The sequence below is a fragment of the Cynocephalus volans genome, chromosome 12, assembly GCF_027409185.1.
Source record: "Cynocephalus volans isolate mCynVol1 chromosome 12, mCynVol1.pri, whole genome shotgun sequence".
In the NCBI taxonomy this organism is placed as follows: Eukaryota; Metazoa; Chordata; class Mammalia; order Dermoptera; family Cynocephalidae; genus Cynocephalus; species Cynocephalus volans.
In genome coordinates, this window is record NC_084471.1 from 96,167,169 (window position 1) to 96,190,512 (window position 23,344).

The 23,344-nt window shown below is 36.9% G+C and overlaps 1 protein-coding gene across 1 annotated transcript in view; it reads left to right on the forward strand.

Moving 5' to 3' along the window:
- SLC15A5 (solute carrier family 15 member 5) overlaps positions 1–23,344 on the forward strand; it is a 92,340-nt gene that overhangs the window by 7,117 nt on the left and 61,879 nt on the right. Inside the window, 2 exon segments of the mRNA XM_063115578.1 lie at positions 11,607–11,776; positions 20,220–20,233. Of these exon segments, the coding sequence (XP_062971648.1) occupies positions 11,607–11,776; positions 20,220–20,233 (184 nt within the window).

Genomic DNA, 23,344 nt, shown 5'->3' on the forward strand with positions numbered 1-23,344 from the left:
CTGTCAGAGCCCCAGGTCCCCCATCCACAAAATGGGAATACCTTGGAGGGCTGTTGTATTGTTTATACTAAGGTACATTAGCACATTATAGATATTCAAATTACGACAGCTATTATTATTGTTGTTAAATGATAAATATGTCAGCAGGTAAAACCATTGTCAATGCTGGGGAAGAGGGAGCCCATTTAAGAGGAGACCATCTTCAAAATGGCAGTCCATTAACTCATAATCTATTTCTCCAAGTCAAAAATGCCTCTGGAAACAACAAGCCTGGTGAACACAATAAATTTCAGTAGTGCCTCTAAAAAACAACATAGCACTTGAACCTATAACCACCTGAAGTCTGCATTCAGTCCTATTTTCAGCACAGATGTCAGATGTTCCTAGTTCCGGGACCTTTAATGAGAGGTGTCATTGCATCTATACTCCTAAAGCTTCCCAACCGTCATGTTAAGTATCATAGACTGGAAGTCTCAGGCACTGAAAGCACCACTTCCGAGTACAGCTGCCAAATGTAGGTGAGAAAACCACTCCCAGCCAACATTACCATCTGGTACTGGATCTTCCTCAACTATGTACCTCATTGAAAGAATAAAGCTAAATTCCCTGAAATCAAGAGGCATAATAATCTGCCTACATCCTTGCCATTACCTAGATCAAAACCTGGCTCTTTCAGCACTTTCCAAAATCTGAGGTGGAAGATTAAGAGTCATCACATTGGAGATCATCTAGGTAAATACACCTGTGCAGATTCTTTTCTGGAAGCAAAGAGAAGGTGGATAATCAAGTCTGTTCATGGCCATAATTTTAAATTCTATCACAATTAACCTCAAATCTTGCTTCCACATTTCTCTCCTTACTTTGCCTGATAATTTGCATCCTATCTGCATATCACAGTCTGTTGCTAAGGGGTTACCAGAGTGAATTAAACATGATTAAAGGCCCAAATAGAATATTGGTAAACTTCATGAAAAAGTCTACAGGCTGACTTATTCCATCCCAGAAATGTTGAATATCTGGCACTCAAATTGACCCTACATGGTATCTGTCCCACACGGAAATGTTCTGCGTTTAATACTTACACTGATTTGATATCTTTTATCTTAGGCAAACACTGGAGGTAAAAATTGATTAACAGCATTTTTTCCAGAAGCTGTTCTAATGTTTACCTGAACATTGTTTGAGCACAGTGATTCTCAATCTTAGATGCACATTAAAACCACCTGAGAATTCTGAAAAAAAAAAAAGAAAATACTGATATTTGAGTTTTGTTACGAGTTTCTGATTACACTGATTTGAGGTGGGACCCGGGCATCAGGAACTTTTTTCTTAAAGCTCCCTCAGGTAGTCAGTGTTAAGAAACTCTGCTCTAAAACAGTGTTGCCTGATGTTAATAATCAGTTTAGGGCCTTGTTAAAAATGTTTCTCAGGCCCCACCCCAAACCTCCTGAGTAAGAACTTCCTAGGAGGGCAGGTGGTAAGTACTATCTCAGTCTATTCGGGCTGCTACAACAAATTACCATAGACTGGGTAGCTCATAAACAATGGAAATGTATTTGTCACAGCTCTGGAGGCTGGAATCCTGAGATCAGGGTATCAGTGTCGCTGGGATCTGGTGTGGGCCCTCTTCCCAGTGGCAGACTGCAGACTCCCTGTTGTGTCTTCACAGAGTGGAAGAAACAGAAGAGTTCTCTCTGGACTCTTTCATAAGGAAACTAATCCCCTTCAGGAGGGCTCCACCCCATGATCAAAGGCTCCAACTCCTACTACCATCACTTTGGGGGGTTAAGATTTCAAAATGTGCATGTGGAAGGGATCCAAACATTCAGACCATAGCAAGTATTTCAGGTGATTCAGGAGATGAAACAAATTCTGAAAACAATTCCAGAGCCATAAGGAAAGGAGATTTCAAACTCGGTTTAACGATACCTTTGAAAGAAATGAAAGTAAACAGGGAGCACACTTACTGTGTGCCAGGATGCTTTGGAAATGTTCGATGATTCATAGCAATTTTCACCACACTTAGAAATCTAGCTGGTTCAGAAATTCGACATGGTCCTGAGGGAGAGAAACAAAATATAAACCTACGTGTATTTTTTCATAGTAAAATCACAACTTATAAGGTGCGTTTCCGCCAACAAAATCAAGCAGTTCATGGAATAATCTTATTACTACTCAAAATATCCTCTGAATTTAATAGTGAGGAGTAGTACCCTGTAAATAGCTTTGAAAAAAATCACTAGACCTTCCAAAATTCTTTTTGCACTGGCTCTAGCCAAGTTTTAAAATGCTCCCCTCCCACCTCAATAACAGCAGCCACCTCCTTCTTTACCTTTGCCAAAAATGTAAGCTTTCAGGAAATGCACTCAGAATTCCTCTCCAAACATATTTAACCATGGAAACCAAAGAATATTGAAGAAAAAAGAAAAAAAAAAGAAAAAACTTTCTTCCATTTCTTACTGCTCATGTTGCCTCCTGTTTTTTCTTAAGCCCTGCTTGGTCTCTTTTAAGCTTGAAATGGTACGTGAGTTGGGACTTATTTTCATCAGTAAACTCTAAGATGTGGGGGTTCAAAGATCTTAAATGCAGGAAATGAGAAAATGATATGCAGAAACATCTGTTAAAATTGGAGAGATGGCAACAGAATGAGAAACAAGCAGAGAAAGGGAATGAAAGCAGGTTAAAAGAGAGCAAGAGAGAGTGACGCATTTCCCCAGATTTCTCAATTAAAAATATAACTTCTTTAATGCTGCTGCTTATTCACCAAAATCAATGATCTTCTTTTATTCAACTGCCTTTTCTTTAACAACTCTGCTGAAAAAATTTACAGATAAAAAGGAAGAACTATAAAATTTCTATTTGCTCCTTCTTTCTCCAAATACATGGCTGCCAGAATATTCTTTGAGGTACTTCAGTGGGCCAATGGTTATGCTAAAAGAAGCAATGATTGGCAATAGCCATCCACCATGAAATCAGCACCTAAGTGTTTCATTGACTCTTCTAAACAGTTTAGCTTTATCCCATTGAAGAATCATAAATCCCCTGGTGAATTATCTCAGTATTATTCAATTCAGAATAAAATACTCCCTAGAGTCTTTAAATTGTCCACTCATGCTATAAAGATCTGAAACTTGCAGAAGTTTTGGCTCCCCTCTTTGATATCTTCTCAGGTTAGGAAAGCGCATTTTAAATCATTTCTCTTAAAATCACTTAAAATAAATTTGAAGCATGTCAAAATTGGCCAGTCAAAGAAATGACAAAATATCTGAGTGACTTTAAAATTATTACTAAATAGATTAAGTGAATATTTAAAATAATCTTGAAAGGATTTCTGAGTTTTGCAACAAATTTTTTTTTCTTATTTGCATTCAACACCATAGAATCATAACGACAAAAAAAATTACCACTTATATATACTCCCAGTTATTTGCAGTTCCCAGTCTGTATTTAAAAGTAGACTAAAGAAACATATTTTTACTGCTGCTTTCAATTTTCCTTAATCACTGGTATTTGTTTTGCTCTAGTGCTTTGCTCTCTGACTTTCTGTGTGAGAGGTGCTTTATATATTCAATTTGCTAGTGAGCTATGAGGTGAAAGGATTCTTAATGGTGAGTTTGAAGATTGTGGATTTTTATTTCTTTTATTTTTTAACAGATGATACATATACAATTTCACCCTTCATTATCTATAGCTTGTCCTGCCCATGGATCAACAAAGACATATATAAAACATGCCTATACTAGGTAATTCTTTCAGAAAATTACACAATCAAATAGGTTAGGTGACATTTGTTAAAATACATTTAGTACTTTATGTGAAATCTCTTTTTAAACATAGACATTCAGCACTATAATTCTTCGGATTCTAACTACCTTTCATGAGATTTAAGTCTTGGAATAATTGTAATTTTTCTTGGCCCTCTTTAGAGCAATTCAGTTTACATCACCATGTAATATACTGAAGAGTCACACAGTGTCCTCTTGGATTTTCTCAACAATGCTTAACATTAGAAAAAGGGTTTACCAAAGATTGAAAGAACTGTAACGTTGCTTTCAGCTCCAGCATCTCTCAGTCACTATCGCCACAATTCAAGCATACAGTTTGCAACAGCATGAAAGAATAACCTGAGGCTGAGCCTAGAGACTCTACCCAATTGTCCTAGAAAACTCTAACTTTATACCGAACCTACACTGTAATAAATAAATTTCTATTAGTGGATTACAGTAATTCGGTTTGCTCAGCATGACTATGTTTGACATTCTATTACCCTTCTAGGTGATTATGGAGAAGATTTTGTTTTTGTTTTGGTTGTGTTTGATTGATTGATTTTTATAAGGTGATTATTAACCAATTTGTTGTTTGCTGTGCATTTATTGTGGACCTAGTACTGTGTTAGATCCCATGGAGATAGAGAAGTGGAGATAAAGAATAAGGTGTTGCCATTGGGAGCCTGACAATCTATAAATGAGAAGCAAAATTGGAAAAAAATTAAATAATTGAAGAATTAATATTTACTTGAGAAGTTCAAAGACAGAACAAGTCAAATATTCAAGAGAGTATCAAATGAAGGAAAAGAGGCTTGATATGGGACTTTGAAAGTGAGAGAAAGCAAGCCATGGAACATGAAAAATTATGGAGACAAAAATGAGTAGATGTGTTTCTGAGACAGTGAGAAGATGCCCGATTTGACATGTGTCCTCTTTAAACATATATCACATATCTATCCACTTCTATCTCTTTCCTTGGCTACCAACCTGGTCCGGTCTGCTCTAAGCTGTCGTCCTGACTCTTACATGAGCTGTGACTGGTCTCTTTACCATGCACCATCAGTTCATAGAGCTGACACAATAACCTTTCTTCTTCTATTTCCATTTAAAATCAGATCATAACAGCCCCCTGCTCAATTCCCTCCGAATGGCTTCCCAATGCACTGAGAATGAAATCCAAACACCTTACTGTGGACTTCAAGACCCTAAATGATCTGGACCACACTTATCTGCTCGATCTTTGTTTCCAACATTTTATCCCGAGCTCACTATGCTCCAACCTATTGTGCTATTTGTTTCTGAAATCAGGATTGAAGAAAAATTAACAGTAGCAATATTTGCTTAGCACTATACAGCTACAGTCTGTGTTCTTCGCTCAATTCTTACAAAAACCTCATTCAGAAGGTGTGATCTCCATTTTAAAAATTACCCTGAATTCCAAAAAGCATAAGATCACAGATCGTTATCAGAGTTGAGACTCAAACTCATGTCTTCTGACCATTCCAAAGAAGGACAATATTAATAATTAATCATATATAAAACATGAGGGAGGGATGAATGAAAGCCAATTTCAAATGCAAAAGCCTGGATGAATAAGGAAATTGTAATGCTGTGAAATTGATCACTGCAAAGATCTGGGAAGGAGAAAGAACATGACATCTAGTCCAGGTAGCCCCTACTTAGAGGCTGCGCCGGGACAGGTGGCTTCTGCTCATGGTCTGCTACAAACGAGCTGTGTGAATTTAGACGAGTCATTTCAGTGCTCTAAGACTCCGATTTTTTCTCTGAAAAAGAAGGAGAAAACTTTTGTGACCTTGGGTTAGGCAAAGGTTTCTTAGAAACAACTTAAAAGCATAATTTGTGAAAGAAAAAATATTGGTAATTAGACTTCATCAAAATTAAGAATTTTGGCACTTCAAAAGACACAAATAAAACTTCCGATTAAGGTGGTGGAATAGACGGTCCCCAGCATCACACTCTCCTACAAATCAACCAATTTACAACTATTAAGCAGCAATGACAGCCAAGCTGGGGCTGCTAGAGCTCAGGGGAAGAGGAGGAAAGATCTACAGAGTTCATGAAGGCAGGAGAAGCCACGAAGAGAGAAAGGATCACTCCCACCATTTTGAGCCCCAGCTGCTTCAAACCTGACCCTGCTGAGCGCACAGAGCAGGAGCTGGCAAAAGCTGCTGCTGTGCCCTTTGTATGAAGTTGCTTGGAGGCAGCAGGGGAGAAGAGGGCCTTGGTGGCCCCCAGGCCAGCAAGACCACTAACAGAGTTCCCATGGACTCACACAGGTGTGAGGGGCCGCAGCAACAGAAAAAAGGAACAATTCGGAGGCCGGTGAGTCATCACAAGGGACCAGTACATGGCCCATCCTATGGGAAGTGTTTGGAGTGTGGGGGATAGGGGAGACTGGCTACCAGGGGAACACTGGGGTACAGCAAGGACAGCTGATCTGCCCCCCAATCAGCACAAGTCCACTCAGTGGAGACTGGTCAGGAATATAGAACTGCAGGGGGTACAGTTTGCTGAAAAGACTCAGGCCCAAACCAGAGTTTCCACACAACCCAGCTGCACCAGACCTCACAAGACCCGGAAGTAGATACAAGGTCAACAATTAAAACCTGAGTTGTACAAAAAGCTTTTCCTAGGAATCAGCAGCAATGAAGCAGTTTAGCTCAACCACAGGGCTCAAGTGCTGGTCCCCACAGGAAGTTCCTACATTTTAGAAGTAAGCAAAGGACAACGTTTAGTTCCAGTGCGAGTTTAAGTGGTGGGAATAGCAAGTAATCCAACACAGAACTGAAAGAAAAAACAAAATACCCACAGATCAGAGACAAAGTTTGATACTAACCAGTAAATGTCTAACACCACCAGAGAATACCTGTAAAACCTAGAAGGGCCGGAAGACCCCTGGGCAACCAAGCCAGGGAGGGGGAAGGGCCGAGGGCCTCCGCCATGCACCCCCAACATCTGCAACCAGCCCAACAACTACCCAGCTGCCACTGGAAGCCCCCTGATCTCCCCTGCCAGAATAAGGGGGAGCCACGGGCCTCAATCACACTCCCTCTCTTTCCTGATCTTCTCACCCTATTTCCCCTCCCCCTTCCCTTCTCTTTCTCCCCCATAACTGCTCCACAACCACATCTTAGAATGAGGCCTGGAGCCGGGGGAGGCCAAACTCAGCCTCAACTAGGCAAGTTGCCACCTCTATCCCGGGGCCCCACTGGATCCTGATGCATGGAGCCAGGAGAAGCAGAACCCAGCCGCAACCAGGTAAAGAGCACTCCGAAAACACAATTTCCATGCAGGTAGCCCACCATAGCCACCTCAATTGCCATGGCTGCCCCAATCTCTACAGCAGCAATCACAGCCACCATGCAGATGGCACACCAGACTCTCAACTGCACTGACACAAGGAGAGGCACCAGCATAAACCAAAAAAAAAAAAAAAAAAAAGGAGAAGAAGAGGTCCTCTCTCTTCACAAAGCACACTCCAGAGTAATAGAAGAAGCATCTGATTTATGATAACAGGGGAGGACTTGGTCACAGCCATCTCAGTACTGGACAGATCATCCAGGCAACAATCCAACAGAGGAGCAGTTTATGTATCAGATGGAGAGAACAAATCTATGGACATTAGATTAGTCATTAGGGAAATGCAAAATAAAACCATAATTACATACTAATACACATCTGCCATAGCAAGAGTCGACCAAGATGTGGAGGGATTAGAACTTTCACACACATGTGGTGGTAATGTGAAATGTTACAACTACTCGAAAACCATTTGGAAATTTCTTAAAGTGTTAAATATTCATCTACCATATAACCCAGCCATTCCACTCCTAGGTTTTTACCTAGGAAAAATGAATGCCTATGTTTATACAAAGACTTATACATGAATGTTCATAACATAATAATCTGTAACAGTCATAAACTGGGAAAAATATATATTAACATATAAATGGATAATAAATAAAGTTATATTTACATAATAGAATACTACTTGGCAGTAAAAAGGAATGAACTACTGATGAATACAACATAGGTAGATCTCAAAATAATTATGCTAAGTAAAGGAAACCAGATAAAAAGATATAGATATGGATAATTCAATTTACAAAAAAAAAAAAAAAAATCTATGAATTGCAAACTAATTTATAGTGACAGGAAAAAAAAAAAAAAAAAAAAAAAAGATCACTGGTTGCCTGGAAATGGGAAGAAGGTGGTAAGAAGGAGCAAGAGGAAAGAATTCCAAAGGTACATGAGAAAACTTTTAGAAGTTATGGATATGATCATTATCTTGAATGTGGTAATGATTTCATGGGTGCATACATATTTAAAACTTACTAATTTGTACACTTTAAACACATGCAGTTGATTGTATCTCAGTTACATCTCAATAAAGCTGTTTTTAAAAAAACAAGAAAAAAATGAAACAGTAATTAATACAATATAATATTGGCATAAGGATAGGTTAGTGAAACAAAATGGAGACTCAGAAAATAGACCCACATTTATGTGGTATATTGATTTTAAACAAAGCTCCCGAAAATCAATGAAGAAAAGATTATTTTTTCAACAAATTGTGCTAAAAATAACTGAATGTTTATTCCGGAAAAAATTACCCATGACACCATACTGAAAAATTAATTCAAAGTGAATCATTGACCTTATATAAAATCTAAAACCATAAAACTTAAAAATGTCATAGGGAAAAATACTTGTGACCTAGGCTTAGAAAGTATTAAAGAATACATAAGACAAAAATCATGAACTAATAATTTTAAAAGTTGTTAAATTGAAATTTATTAAAATTAAAAACTTGTTTATCAAAAAATGTCACTGAGAAAATGAAAAGGCAAGCCACAGATTACAAGAAATATCCAACAAAAGACATGCATCCAAAATACATAAGGAACTTTTGCATATCAATAACAGAAAGACAAACTAGCCAATTAAAAAAAAAATGGTGGATTTCTAGTATTGTCCAAGAAAGAGTAGTCCATTTCTTCCAGGTCTTCCCTCTTACATCTAAAAAATACCCGGGACATAACACAACAAACAAACATGGGAAGATTCTGAAGGTGGAAAGAAGACGCTGACTAGGAACCTTGGAACTTGAGGACGGACAGCAATGAATTTCCTGGGTTTTCTTTTTGCTCTCATTGAGGACAGTGGAGAAGCCTGGAACCTGGAACCACCGAAAAGGATCGACAGAGACAAGAGCCAGGGTAAGGGGAGAGAACAGGAGTCTCTAAGAAAATCCTGCTCCCTTTAGCCAAACTACCAGGAAAAGGGTACCCTAACAAAGAAGAAAATCTTTTTGACAATAACTGCCCTTCTCTAGCCAAACACTATGGAAAAACTATCCCTCCCCTGTCCTCTCCTCAACTCCCCCACTTGGCCCCACAGTTTCAGCAGAAATGAGCAGGAATCTAATATTTTATACACACACACACACACACACACACACACACACACACACACGGACACTCTGATTCCAATATTTTATACACACACACACATACACACACACACACACACACACACACACACACACACACACACACACACACACACACACACACGGACACTCTGATTCCCAGCCAGGGTGGTGGTGGTAGGACCAAGCCAGGAGTTGACCTTCCATCCCCTGCCCAGCAGAAACAGGTAGTATTCTAATTCACCTGCCTGGGTTGTGTCAGCTGGGCACAGCAGGGAGGTAACCTCCACCCCCAACCAGTGTCGGGGTGCTCTCTCAGTCAGCCAGGCCCAGGCTCCAGATTTCCCTGGCCGTGGCTACCGAGTGGTCCCAGGCAGACTCCCTATCCCCCCCCAGGCAGGACCAGATAAGTTGCCCTCTGCAGGGTAAGCTGAAGAAGGATCCCCGAAGGTGGGTGAGTGCATCACCCATCTATTCAGCCAGCAAAGGAACACTCAGACCCGGAGGGGGTTCCCTCAAGCAGTTCCGTTTATTGCCTTTTAAGCACTTGTATTTATATCTAAACAAGCGGGGATTTCCACACTGAGAGCCAATCACTGGAAAGGTCACATGTGCATGCGCCTTACTTTCCTATGCTCAGCCTACTGATCGTGCACTGATCACGAGGGAGCGCGGAAAAGCGCAACTACAATAAAAATTTTTGCGGAACTAAAAGTGACACTCCCTCTTTGCTTCCTCTAGGCGCCGTCTTGTGTGGACCATGCGGGTGGGGAACTTAAACAGCCGCCATTTGGTGTGGCCTCCTTTCACCCTAGCAATTGCTATAGCAAGTGGTGCGGTTGCAGCCCAACAAACCAGCAAATCCATAAGATGGTATAAGTTGAGACAATTCTTCAAATAATTATCAATCTAATTTCACATCCTACATTCCTCTCTCCCCTCACCTCACTTTCTTGTACTCTTCTATGTGATACAGGAAACAATCCTGGTTAAAATTCAACTCTCCACCTATTTTGTTCTTGTACTCCCACAGCTGAACAAGTCTGGAGAAAAATACAAAATCGTGCTGAGTATGTTCACATTAAGTTCATGATCACCAAAGATCTGGCAAGTATGCAATCTCTTTCCTTCTCCTTTAGATGACTATTTCTAAACCTTTCCTTTCTTCTCAAACCTTTAAGAACCCCTTTCCACAGACAGTCTTACCTGTTGACTTTACTTCTTTCACTTACAGGAAAAAAAGAAGAAAGAGAGAAAGAGAGAGAAAGACAAAAAGGAAGGAAGGAAGGAAGTTAGAAGATTTGGTGGACATGCCATAGGATGACCCCCAATGGATCACACTCTGTATAGACCCATTAGAACCATCACCCTGAGTATGAGCACACCTATGACCTGATTCCAACCAGCAGAATATGGCAAAGATGATGGGATATCACTCCCCTTATTATGTTATATACCAAAGGTGAAGGAATTTTGCAGAGGTAATTAAAGTTCCTAATCAGTTGATTTCGAGTTAATTAAAGGGGAGGTTATCCTGGGTGGGCCTGCTCTAATCAGGCAAGCCCTTTAAATTTAGTGACAATGTAAGTGTATTAAAACTTAAGTCTGTTGATTTGCACAACTAAACACCAAAACACACATATAGAAAAACTATATACTTAAATGAGTAAATTTTATTGTATTTAATTTTACCTCAATAAAAATTTTTGAAGTGAATGTTAAAACCCCTTCTTTGCAAAGGGATTCTAACAGCAGGATTTAGACCTAATGAATGGTTGAGAGAGATTTCGTCAGAACTCACAAACCAGACTGCTGGGGTAAGTACCCATTTGTGATAATAATCACTGGGAAGAGAAACTGAAGTTTTTATTCAAATGTCACTCATTTCTTTGGTTTAATGCCTAGTCTGTACATAACCTGGGTATTTCTGTTTTCTGTGTTTTCCTATACTTTGAAAACTAGAATATATGAGAAGATTCAACTCTTTAACCATTTAACCTTTTGCAGTTTCAGCAAGAGTATTAAAATGATTAGGTATTGTCTATGGCTTCTTTACACAACACAGAGTTGAATAGTGCCTGAAAAGCCTAAAATATTTACTATCCAGCCCTTTATACAAAATGTTTTTTGTCAATCCCTGATTAAGATAAAAGAGAACACACTCTTTCTACATCTATTCTAAATAGGAATGAAATAAAGAAAATGAACCTGATAAGACACGACTGGTACACTTATTAGGAAATCTAATAAACAATATTTACAAAGTTTGATTCAGCTAGCATGCCACCATTTCATAGCTTACATTTGAAAAAAAGCATTATAATTAGCAATTATTATCTAAAGTAACTCAATGGCAATTTTTATTTTTGTCTGTCTGTATACCTCAGGTTTTACTGGCTCATGAATCTAAATGCAACTGTTGTCTTTCTGGGAATATCTTACATCCAGCACTCAGGGGCCTGGGTCCTTGTTTTACTTATTCCTTTTATGTCTGCACTAGTGGCTCTGGTAACTCTTCACATGATGCACTATAACCTGATCTATCAGCCAGAAAAATGTAAGTAAATCATACTTTACACTAATTTTTTGGTTTCTACTGTTTTCTTGACTTACCTCCTTCCTTTGTCATTCCCTATAACTTCTCTTTCAACTCACAGAATTTGAAGATTCTGCCAATTATTAAACTTGGATTATGGATATTCTTGCAGACTCTGTTGCTACAAGAACATAATCTCTATTTTCTTTTATTTTTCACATATTATCACATATGTTAATATATATATACACATAAAAGTTAAATACATTTTTAAAAACATAATCACAATGCCAGTATCACTCATATACACATTATGTGTTTGTGGAAAGAGAGAATTTCTGAACACCATCAAGTATCTGGTCACTGTTCTCTTTCTGTTTCCTTTTTTTGTAATTTGTTTATTTTGGTTTATTTTTATAGTTTGATGAAATCAAATCTAAATAAGGCCCATTCATTCCAAAGAGCAGTTATGTCCCTTAAGCCATATATGTACTCCTTTCATCTCGGTCTCTCTCTAATTTATCATTCTTTAAGAAATCTGAACATTTCATAGAACATTTTTTATAATCTGGATTTTTCTTATTACATCCACATAGTGGCATAAAACAACTTTTTCTCCTCTGGATTTTCTGTAAATTTTCTAATAGACCTAGATATTGATAAGATTCCATTTTGTGTATGTCTGTGTGTGTGTGTGTTTTTTTTGGGGGGGGGTTGGCAAAACTCCTTCATAAATGACATTATGACAGAAAGGACATTGTTGGGGGGGAGGGGGAGGGAGAAGGGAGGGAGGTTTTGGTGATGGGGAGCAATAATCAGCGACAATGTATATCGACAAAATAAAATTTTAAAAAAAAAGAATAATTACGATTTGTAACAATAAAAAAAATGTGTTTGGTTTTCTACACTGAGTAAAATAAATCACTGACCTAAAAAAAAAAAATTTAAAAAAAAATAAATAAATAAATGACATTATGTACTTCAATGAAGAGGCGTAATGTTTTTTGTTTTTGCATTGTAACCATTCATCTATGATTTTTACCTAAATCCACGACTCCATTGGGTATTGCACAGTGGAAATATTTAATATTTCTTCCTCTTTGATTAGCTAAAAGCAATTCTATAAAGACAAATGTCTCCTTATAAACTATTTAGTTACACAGAAATATAGTTTAAGTAAGAAAAAGAAGATGAAGTTTTAATTCTTTTATCTATAGATTTTCAAATTAATGAGTTGAACTTTGACATCCCACTAAGGTGACATTACTTTTTTTTTAACTATTATTATGAATTCATGGACTTAAACATTTCAATGTGATTCTTCAATCTACTACAGTTAGTGATGCTTAAAATTTTCCATATTTGGGCAGTGAGGTCCTCTTCGTGTTGGTTCCTGAGATCTTCTAGACCAGCCTCTTGCTGTCTTTGATTGCTTCCTTGCTTTTTAAAGGATAATCTTTTCTTTTTTTAATAAAGGAAATATTAAAGTTACGTGTGTGTGTATGCATTTGTATGTGTGTGTATTACCCTACCTACTTACATAAGCAGTGACATATCATTTACACTTTTCTCACCTGCTTTTTTTTTTTAACCTTAATATAGCCTGGGGATTACTTTATAATTGCATATAAAAAATTCCTTGATCCTTTTTTAGCTGCATAGTGCTTCACCGTGTAATGAACCTTTTTTTTATCAGTCCAATATTGACAAACATTTGGAGTTTTTCTTCACATTTGCCATGTTAAGTAGGTTCTAATGAAGATCTTGGTGCATTTTTCTTTTTGTCAGTATACAAAGGGTCATCAAAAAGTTCATGGAAAATGCAAATGAAGAAAAAACTATGCATGTATTTCCAAAATTTTTTGAGCCAATATAAACTCATACTAACTGTTACGACATGTCTGAACAGGATCTAGCTTGAGGTACAAGGAAGGATAAGACGTCAATTTGAATAGGGCCCCTATCAGACCAACATGAATTCTGCTAAAATTGAAGCAAGAAGGGACATCAAATTTATGGTGAAACTCAGATGGAAGAATGGTGAAATCACTGATCCTTTACGAAAAGTTCGTAAGGACAATGCCCCAAAGAAATCAGCAGTTTACAAATGTATAATTTGTTTTAAGAAAAGACAACATGATATTGAAGACAAAGCCTATGGCTTTGATGAAAAATCAATCTTGTTCCTGTCTATTGAATAAGACCAATGATTAACCACAGAAACAATAGCCAACAACACAGACATCTCAACTGGCTGCAAAATGAAAGCTGGGCACCCTTTCCACTCAATGGGTGCCACACTGGTGTGCCCAAATCAGCTGCAGAAAGAGCAGAACTTTCAATGGAAATTAAAACAAGTGGACTAAAGACCCTGGAGCATTTCTTTGAAGAATTGTAAGAGGTGATGAAACATGGCTTTGCCAGCACAATGCTGAAGACAAAGTACAATCAAAGCCGTGACTACCAAGAGGTGGAAATGTTCCAGTCAAAGCAAAAACAGACTAGTCAAGCGCGAAGGTCACAGCAACAGTTTTTTGAGATGCTCAAAGCATTTTACTTGTTGACTTGTTGGGGGGGGGGGTGCAAAAGAATAACACCTGCTTTGCAGGAGAGAAATTAGATTTGAGAAAGTTAGCCAAAGCTTCAACAGGAAAAAAGCCCAGGAAAGCTTCAACAGAGAGTCCTTCTCCACCACAACAAGGTACCTGCTCACTCGTTTCATCAAACAAAGGCAATTTTGTGATGGGGTATCATCTATATTCCAGTCCTGATTTGACTCCTTGTGATTTCTTTTTGTTCATAATCTTAAAAAGATCTTTAAAAAGAACCCATTTTTCTTCAGTTAATAACTTAAAAAGGACTTAGTTGACAAGGTTAAATTCCCAGGACCCTCAGATCTTTACAGATGAGCTACATGGCTGGTATCACCACTTTAAAAAGTGTCTTGAACTCGATAGAGCATATGTTAAGAAATAGAGATTGTATTTTTTACTGGTATCTTTTAATTCCATTTTTCCACAAACTTTTTGAACTCCTCTCATATCTTTAGGGTAGATTTTTATTTTATTTTATTTTTTGTTAAGACATAATTGATTATACGTATTTGTGGGGTACAGTGTAGAATATCAATACCTGTGCATAATGTGTAATGATCAAATCATGATAATTATCATGTTCATCATCACGAAATGTAATCATTCCTTGTGTCCATTAACTAATATCTTGCAAACTCCCCTCCCCTTTCCTTTTCCACCTCTAGTAACCACAGTTCTGTTCTCTCCTTATGAATATTCAATGTATTATTGTGGTTGTTCTTTCTCTCTCTCTCTCTCTCTCTCTCTCTCTCTTTCTTTCTTTCTTTCCTTCTTTCTTTCTTTCATTCTTTTGTTCCCACTTATGAGTGAGGACATGTGGTATTTCTCTTTCTATTCCCGGTTTGTTTCACTTGGCATGATTTTCTCCAAGCTCATCCATGCTGCTGTAAAGGCAGAATTTCATTCTTTTTTATGGCAAAGTAGTATTCCATTGTGTATATATACCACATTTTCCTTATCTAGTCATCCTTCAATAGTCATTTAGGTTGATTCCAACTCTTAGCTACTGTAAATAGAGCTGCAGTAAACATGGAAGTGCAAGTGCCCTTTGACATAATGCTTTTCATTCCATTGTATATGTACCCAGAAGTGGAATTATTGGTTCTATCTGTAGTTGTTTGAGGAACCTCCTTACATTTTCGATAATGGTTGCTCCAATTTACAGTCCCTTCAAAAGCATAGGAGGGTCCCCCTTTCTTAGCATCCCTGTCAGCATTTCTAATTCTCTTTCTTATACTGGCCAGTCTAACTCGGGTGACATGACATCTCAATGTGGTTTTGATTTGCATTTTCCTGATGCTTAGTGATATTGAACATGTTTTCATGTGTCTGTTGGCCATTTTTGTATCTTCCTTTGAGAATTGCCTATTTAGCTCCTTTGCCCAATTTTAAATCAGCTTACATTTTTACTGTTAAGTTGCTTAAGTTCCTTGTATATTTTCAACATTAATCCCTTGTCAGGTGCAGAGTTTGCAAAATTTTCTCCTCTCATTCTGTATGTTGTCTTTTGCTCTGTTAATTATTTCTTTTGCTATGCAGAAGCTTTTTAGTTTGATATAATCCCATTTGTATATATTTTTTCTTCTGTTGTCTGTGCTTTCAGGGTCTTATTCATGGAATCTTGTCCAGTCCTACTTCCTGAAGTATTTCCCCTATGCTTTATTTTAGGAGTTTTATAGGTTCAGGTCTTATATTTAAGGTTTAATCCATTTTTAGTTGATTTTGGTATATGGTGAGGGGTACAGGTCTAGTTTCATTCTTCTACATGTGGATGTCTAGTTTTCACAGCACCATTTCTTGAAGAGGCAGTCTTTTCCCCAATGTATGCTCTTGGTGCCTTTATCAAAAATCAGTTGGCTGAAAGTATGTGGGTTGATTTCCGGGTTCTCTATTCTGTTCCATTTGTCTAAGTTCTATTTTTATGCCTATACCATGTCATTCTGGTTGCGTTAGCTTAGTAGTGTAATTTGAAGTCAGGTAGCGTTATACTTCTGGATTTATTTATTTATTACTCAGAAATGCTTTTGTTATTTGGGGTCTTTTGTTGTTCCATATGAAAGTTAGGATTGGTTTTTCTCTTTCTGTAAAGAATGTCATTGGTGTTTTGATGGGGATTGCATTGAATCTGTAGATAACTTTGGGTAGTATGGACATTTTCACAATGTTAATTCTTCCAATCCAACAGCATGGAATGCCTTTCCATCTTTTTGTGTCCTCTTTCATTTCTTTCAGCAGTGGTTTGTAGTTCTCATTGCAGGGATCTTTTACCTCCTTGGTTATTTTTAAGTATTTTATTTTTTTGGTAATTATTGTAAATGGGCTTGCTTTCTTGATTTCTTTTTCTGCCAGTTCATTGTTGGAGTATAAAAATGCTAATGATTTTTGCATGTCAATTTCATATCCTGAAACTTTACTGAAATCGTTTATCATCTCTAAGAGTTTTTTGGTAGAGTCTTTAGGTTTTTCTCGATATAAGATTTTGTCATCTGCAAACAGGGACAGTTTGACTTTGTCTTTTCCAATTTGGATGTCCTTTATTTCTTTCTCTTGCCTGATTTCTCTGGCTAGTATTTCCAATGTAAAATGGAAACATAGTGAGAGTGGACATCCTTGTCTTATTACTATTCTTTGGGGAAAAACTGAAAGCTTTTCCCCATTCAGGATGGCATTAGCAGTGGGTTTGTCATATATGGCTCTTATAGTCTTGAGATACTTTCCTTCTATACATAATTTGCTGAGAGTCCTTATCATGAAGAGATGTTGAACTTTGTCAAATGCTTTTTCTGCTTCTATTGAGATAATCATATTGTTTTTGTCTTTGATTTTGTTGATCTGGTGTTTCACGCTTATTGACTTGTGTATGTTGAATCATCCTTGCATCCTTGGGATGAATCCCACTAGATCATGGTGTATAATTTGTTAGATGTATAGCTGTATTCTGTCTGCTGATATTTTTTTGAGTATTTTTGTGTCTATGTTCATCAGAGATATTGGCCTGTTGTTTTATTTTTTTGTTGTACCTTTTCTGGTTTTAGTATCAGGGTGATGTTGGCCTCATAGAATGAATTTGGGAGAATGACCTCTGTTTCAATTTTTTGGAACAGTTTGATGAAAACTGGTATTAATTCCTCTTAAAAGGTTTGGTAGAATTTGGCAGTAAAGCCCTCTGGTCCTGGGCTTTTCTTTGTTAGGAGACTGCTGATTACTGCTTCAATCTTGTTGCTTGTTAATAGTCTGTTCAGGTTTTCTATTTCTTCTTGGTTCAGTCTTCATAGTTTGTATGTGCCCAGTAATGTATCCATTTTCTCCAGGTTTTCAAATTTGTTGGCATATAATTGTTTGTAATAGTCTCTAGTGATTCTTTGTATTTCTGTGGTATTGGCTGTAATGTCTCCTTGTTCATTTCTAATTTTTGTTATTTGGGTCTTCTCTCTTCCTTTTTCAGTTAGCCTAACTTATATTTTGTCTATTTAGTTGATCTTCTTGAAAAAATAACTTTTGTTTCATTGATCTTTTGTATCACTTTTGGGGTCTCTATTTCATTTTGTTCTGCTCATTTTAATTATATCTTTCCATCTACTAATTTGAGATTGGATTTTTCTTGTTTTTCTAGTTCTTTGAGGCATATCATTAGGTTGTTTATTTGAAGTCTTTCTACTCTTGATGTAAGCATTTATTGCAATAAACTTCCCTGTTAGTATTACTTTTTTTATATCTTATAAGTTTTGTTAAGTTGTGCTTGTATTTTCATTTGATTAAAGGAATTTTTTGGTTTCCTGCTTTATTACTTCTTGGACCCATTGGTCAATCAGGTTCATGTTGTTTAATTTCTATGTATTTGTATAGTTTCCAAAGTTTTGTTTGCTGTTAATCTCTAATTTTATTCCACTGTGATGACAATATATTTGGTATGATGTCAATATTTATAAATTTGTGGAGACTTAATTTGTGGTCTACTATGGGTTCTATCCTGGAGAATGATCCATGTGTTGATGAGAAGAATGTATATTTTGCAGTTGTTGTATGAAATGTTCTGTACGTGTCTCTCAAGTCCATTTGTTCGAAACTATTATTGTGTTAAAGTTTCTCTCTCCCCTTAGATCCAAGAATGGTTGATTTATATATATTGTATGTTCTGATGTTGGGTGCATATATATTTATGATTGTTACATCTTCTTGCTGCATTGATCCTTTTATCATTATATAGTGTCCTTTGTCTCTTTTTCTAGTTCTTGGTTTGAAGTCTATTTTATCTGACATAAGTATGGCAACTCATTTTTTGTTTCCATTTGTGTGGAATATCTTTTTCCATCCATTAACTATTAGTTTATGTGTGTCTTTATTGGTTAGGTGAGTTTCTTAGAGTTGGGTCTAGTTTTTTGATCCGTTCAGCCAGTCTCTACTTTTTAAGTGGGGCACTTATTCCATTTACATCCATGATTGTTATTGAAAGGTGTTGCCTTATTCCTGCCACTTCATTAATTTTTTATGGTTATTTTCCATTTCTTTTGTTGCTTTCTTTCCCTTTTATTATTTTCTTTGCTGTTTGTTTTATAGTGATAAGATACATCTTTCTCTTTCTTGTTTGCTTATCTGTTCTTCTAGCAGTTTTTATTTTTTCTTATATATTTATGCTCATATATATATCATTCTTCTGATTCCAGATGTAGGACTACCTGGAGGATTTGTTAAAGGGCTGGTCTTGTGGTAGTGAATTCATGCAGTTTTTGTTTATCTAGGAAAGACACTATTTCTCCTTCATTTCTAATGGAAAGCTTTGCTGTATATAGCATTCTTGGTTGGCAGTTTTTTTCTTTTAGTGCTTTGAATATGTCATCCCACTCTTTCCTGGCTGTATGGTTTCTTTTGAGAATTTTGCTGTGGCCCTAAAGGGGATTCCCTTGAAGGTGATTTGATGCTTTTCTCTTGCTGTTTTTAGAATTCTTTCTTTGTCTTTGACTTTTCAGAATTTGACCTCAGGGAGGACCTTTTTGGGTTGAACCTGTTTGGGGATATTTGAGCATCTTTGATCTGTGAGACTGTATCTCTCCCTATAATTGGGAAGCTTTTTGTTTCTCTTCTCCTTTTGGTACACACATAATATGGATGTATGTACACATAAGGTTATCAGAAAGATCGTGTAGGTTTTCTTCATTTTTTAAAATCCTTTTTTCTTTTTATTGTTTTTTTTTTTTTTTTTTTTTTTTTTTTTTTTTTTTTTTTTTGGTCCAACTGTGTTAATTCAAAAAGCCTGTCTTCTAGTTCAGAAGTTCTTCCACTTGTTCTAGCCTACTGCTTGTGGTCTTGATTATACTTTTTATTTTGTTGAAGGAACTCTTCAGTCCCAGAATTTCTGCTTGGTTCTTTTTTATTGCTTCTGTCTCTTTGTTGAATTTCTTATATATGACCTGGATTTTTCTTTTGTATTTCATTTTGATTTCTGTCTATCTTTTCATTAATCATTCTGAGTTTTCTTAATATTGCCATTTGGAATTCCTCTTTAGGCAATTCACTGTTTTCCTGTTGTTTGGGGTCTAGTATCAGAGAATTTTAGCCTTCTTTTGAGGGAGTTATGTTTCCTTATTTTTTCATGCTTCTTGTATCTCAGCATTGGCATCTGGGAATCTGGTGGTGTAGTCAATACTTTTAATTTGTAAAGTGTTTTTTCATAGGAGAGACTCTTACCTGTAGAAGTATTTTATATTGATAGTCAGGTTGGACTTCATAGATTTGGTTCTCGGTGAGCATGGTAGTAAGTGCCAGCTTGCTCCCTGTACCTTCTCTGCTAGAGAATGTGGGTCACTGTGTCAGACAGGACACTGGAGTCCTGGGGAAGGTGGCATAGATCTAGGTGGCTTGCATATCCCCAGCATGTTCTCTGCTGGTACTGATGGGCTCGAAGCATCAGGCAGACATCTGAGCTCCTGAGTAGCAGGATGTGGATCAAGGCATCTGAAGCAGAGGAGCAGCCCAGACCCTGCTTGCTTGTTCACTAGGGCAGGGGCAGATTGTTGAGTTGGGCAGGGTTCTGAGCTCCCAGGGGAAGGAGGTTGTTGATCCAGATGACCAGCAAACTCTTGCCACACTGCTGAGACAAGCAGTTCCCCCATGTTAAACAGGGTTCTGAGCTCCAAGGGGGAAGGAGAGCATGTAACCAGAGAGCCGGCAAGCTCCCCACCCCCTGTACTCTCTTCCAGGTTGTGCAGGGCCACTGGATGTGCATGACTCTGAACTCCCCTGGCTCCTATCCCAGCATGGTGACATCCAGTAGCAGCCAAGGACCAATGTGTGTGGGAGTGACTCTATGTAGCTTCCCTCCAGGAAAATACAGTCATGTGGGCTCTTAGACACTCTACACACTGAGCTCACTCTCTGCAAGGGCTACATGGTTACTCTGCAGCTTGATTTACAGGCATCTATGGTGGGAGTGGTGGACACTGACCCACCTCCCCCCACCACCACCTTTTCCTGGAGGTGCAGTTTCTCCAGTATCCACACCAATCCTGGGTGGGAATTTCCCCTGTCCTTCTATGGTGCTATCTCAAGATTCCAGGTCTTGGGGGATTTTACTCACTGTTTAGCTGGATCCTGTTGTTTTCTCCTAGACACTACTCTACAAATGGTTATTTATTTGTTGCTTTGAGCTTTTTTTGCATTAGAAGCAAGGGCTGGCTGCCTCTAGTAAGCCATCTTGCTGAAAAAAAATAAGAAAGAATAGATTTTTAGAAGTTAGACCAGTAAATTAAAAAGTTATGTCCATATATAATTTTCCTATATATTGCCAAATTCCTTTCTATAATGGTTGTACCACTATTTTGTGTTTCCACCAGAAATTATAAGAATGCCTGTTTCCCCACAGTCTCTCACACAAAATGTTGTCAAACTTTTGGATTTTTGCTAATTTGAAGGTGGAAAGTGGTATATCACTGTAGTTTTTCTTTACATTTTTCTTATTTTGAGAAAAAAATGAGTTTGTATTTCTTTTTTGATGAATTATCTGTTAATATTTGTAGTTTATCTTTTCTATAAGATTGTGATCTTTTTCTTTTTTTAACTCTGGGAAGAAACAAATAATATTAATTTACCATCTTAATCATTTTTAAGTGTAAAGTCAATAAAGTATATTCATAGTGTTGTGCAACAGATCTTAGAACTTTTTTATCTCGCAACACTAAATCTCTATACCCAGTAAACATGAATTTTCCCTCCCCACTCAACCCATCCCTTAGTAACTGTCTTTCTTTTAGTTTCTATGATTTTGACTACTTTAAATACTTCTTTTTTAATGGTGCATAATATTCATTTGTATGTATGTACCCCATTTTCTTTATCCATTTATCTGTTGATGCTTGTTTAGACTGCTTCCACCTCTTGGCTAATGTAAATAATGCTGCAATAAACATGAGTGTAAGAATATATTTTCAAGATCCTACTTGTAATTTTTTTGGATATATGCCCAGAAGTGGTATTGCTGGATCATACGGTAATTCTACCTTTATTTTTTTGAGAAACTTTCTTACCATTTTCCATAATGACTGCATCATTTCACATTCTCACAACCATTGAACAGGTTTCTTCACAATTTCTCCACATCCTCACCAACTCTTTTATTTTCTATTCTTCTAATAGTGGCCATCCTGTTGGGTGTGAAGTAATATCTCACTGTGGTTTTGATTTGCATTTCTCTAATGATTAGTAATTTCGAGCATCTTTTTATGTGCTTCTTGGCCATTTGTACATCTTCTTTGAAAAAAAGGTCTATTCATGTCCTTTGTACATTTTTTAATCAGATTGTTTTTGTTGTTGAGTTGTAGAGTTCATTATATATTCTAGAAGTTAATCTTATATTAGACATATAATTTATAGTTTTTTTTTTTTTTTTTCTGTTTCATAGGTTGCTTTTTCACTCCGTTGAGTGTTTCCTTTGACATACAGAAGTTTTATGTTTGGTATAGTCCCATTTATCTATTTTTTCTTTTCTTTTTTTTTTTTCTTTTGTAGCCTGTGCTTTTGGTGTCATATCCAAGAAATCATTGCCAAGCCCAATGTCCTGAAGCTTTTCTCCTCTGTTTTCTTTTAGGAGTTTAATAGTTTTAGGTCTTACTTTTAGGCCTTTAATTCATTTTGAGTTAATTTTTGTAGATGGTGTAAAATAAGGGTCTAACTTCTTTCTTTTGCTTATTGATATCTAGTTCTTTCAGCAGTGTTTGTTGAAGAGACTGTCCTTTCTCCACTGAGCATTTTTGGCACCCTTGCTGAAAATCATTTGGCTGAATATGCAAGGGTCTATTTCTGGGCTCTCTATTCTGTTCTATTGTCCTATACAATTATTTTTATGTCACAGCTACATGCTCTTAATTACTGTTGCTTTGTAGTACATGTTGAAATCAGAAGTGTGAGACATCCAAATAAGTTTTTCTTTTTCAAGATTGTTTTGACTATTTGGGGCCCCTGAGACTCCATCAGAATTTTAGGATTTTTTTTCTATTTATGCAATAAGTGTTGTTGGAATTTCAATAGGGATTGCATTGAATCTGTAGATAACTTTAGGTAGTATGGACATTTTAACAGTACAGTGTTCCAATTCACAAGCACAGGATGTCTTTTCATTTATTTGTATCTTCTTCAATTTCTTTAATCTAAGTTTTGTAGTTTCAAGCATACAAGTCTTTAACCTCCTTGATTTGTTGTATTCCTAAGCATTTATCTTTCTGATGCTATAGTAGATGGGATTGTTTCTTTAACTTCCTTTCACATCTGTCATTTTTATGTTTTTTTTATTTTTTTAAAGAAAATGAAATTTAATTAATATTATTTTTGCATTCTAAGATGTCATTGTGGTCAGATCTGTCATTTTTAGTGTATAAAAATGCAACTGATTTTTGAGTATTTATTTTTATCCTGAAACTTTACTGAGTTTACTTATTAGTTCTAACAGGTTTTTTGTAAGATCTTTAGAGCTTGGTGCATATAAGATAAGTCATCTGTAAATAGA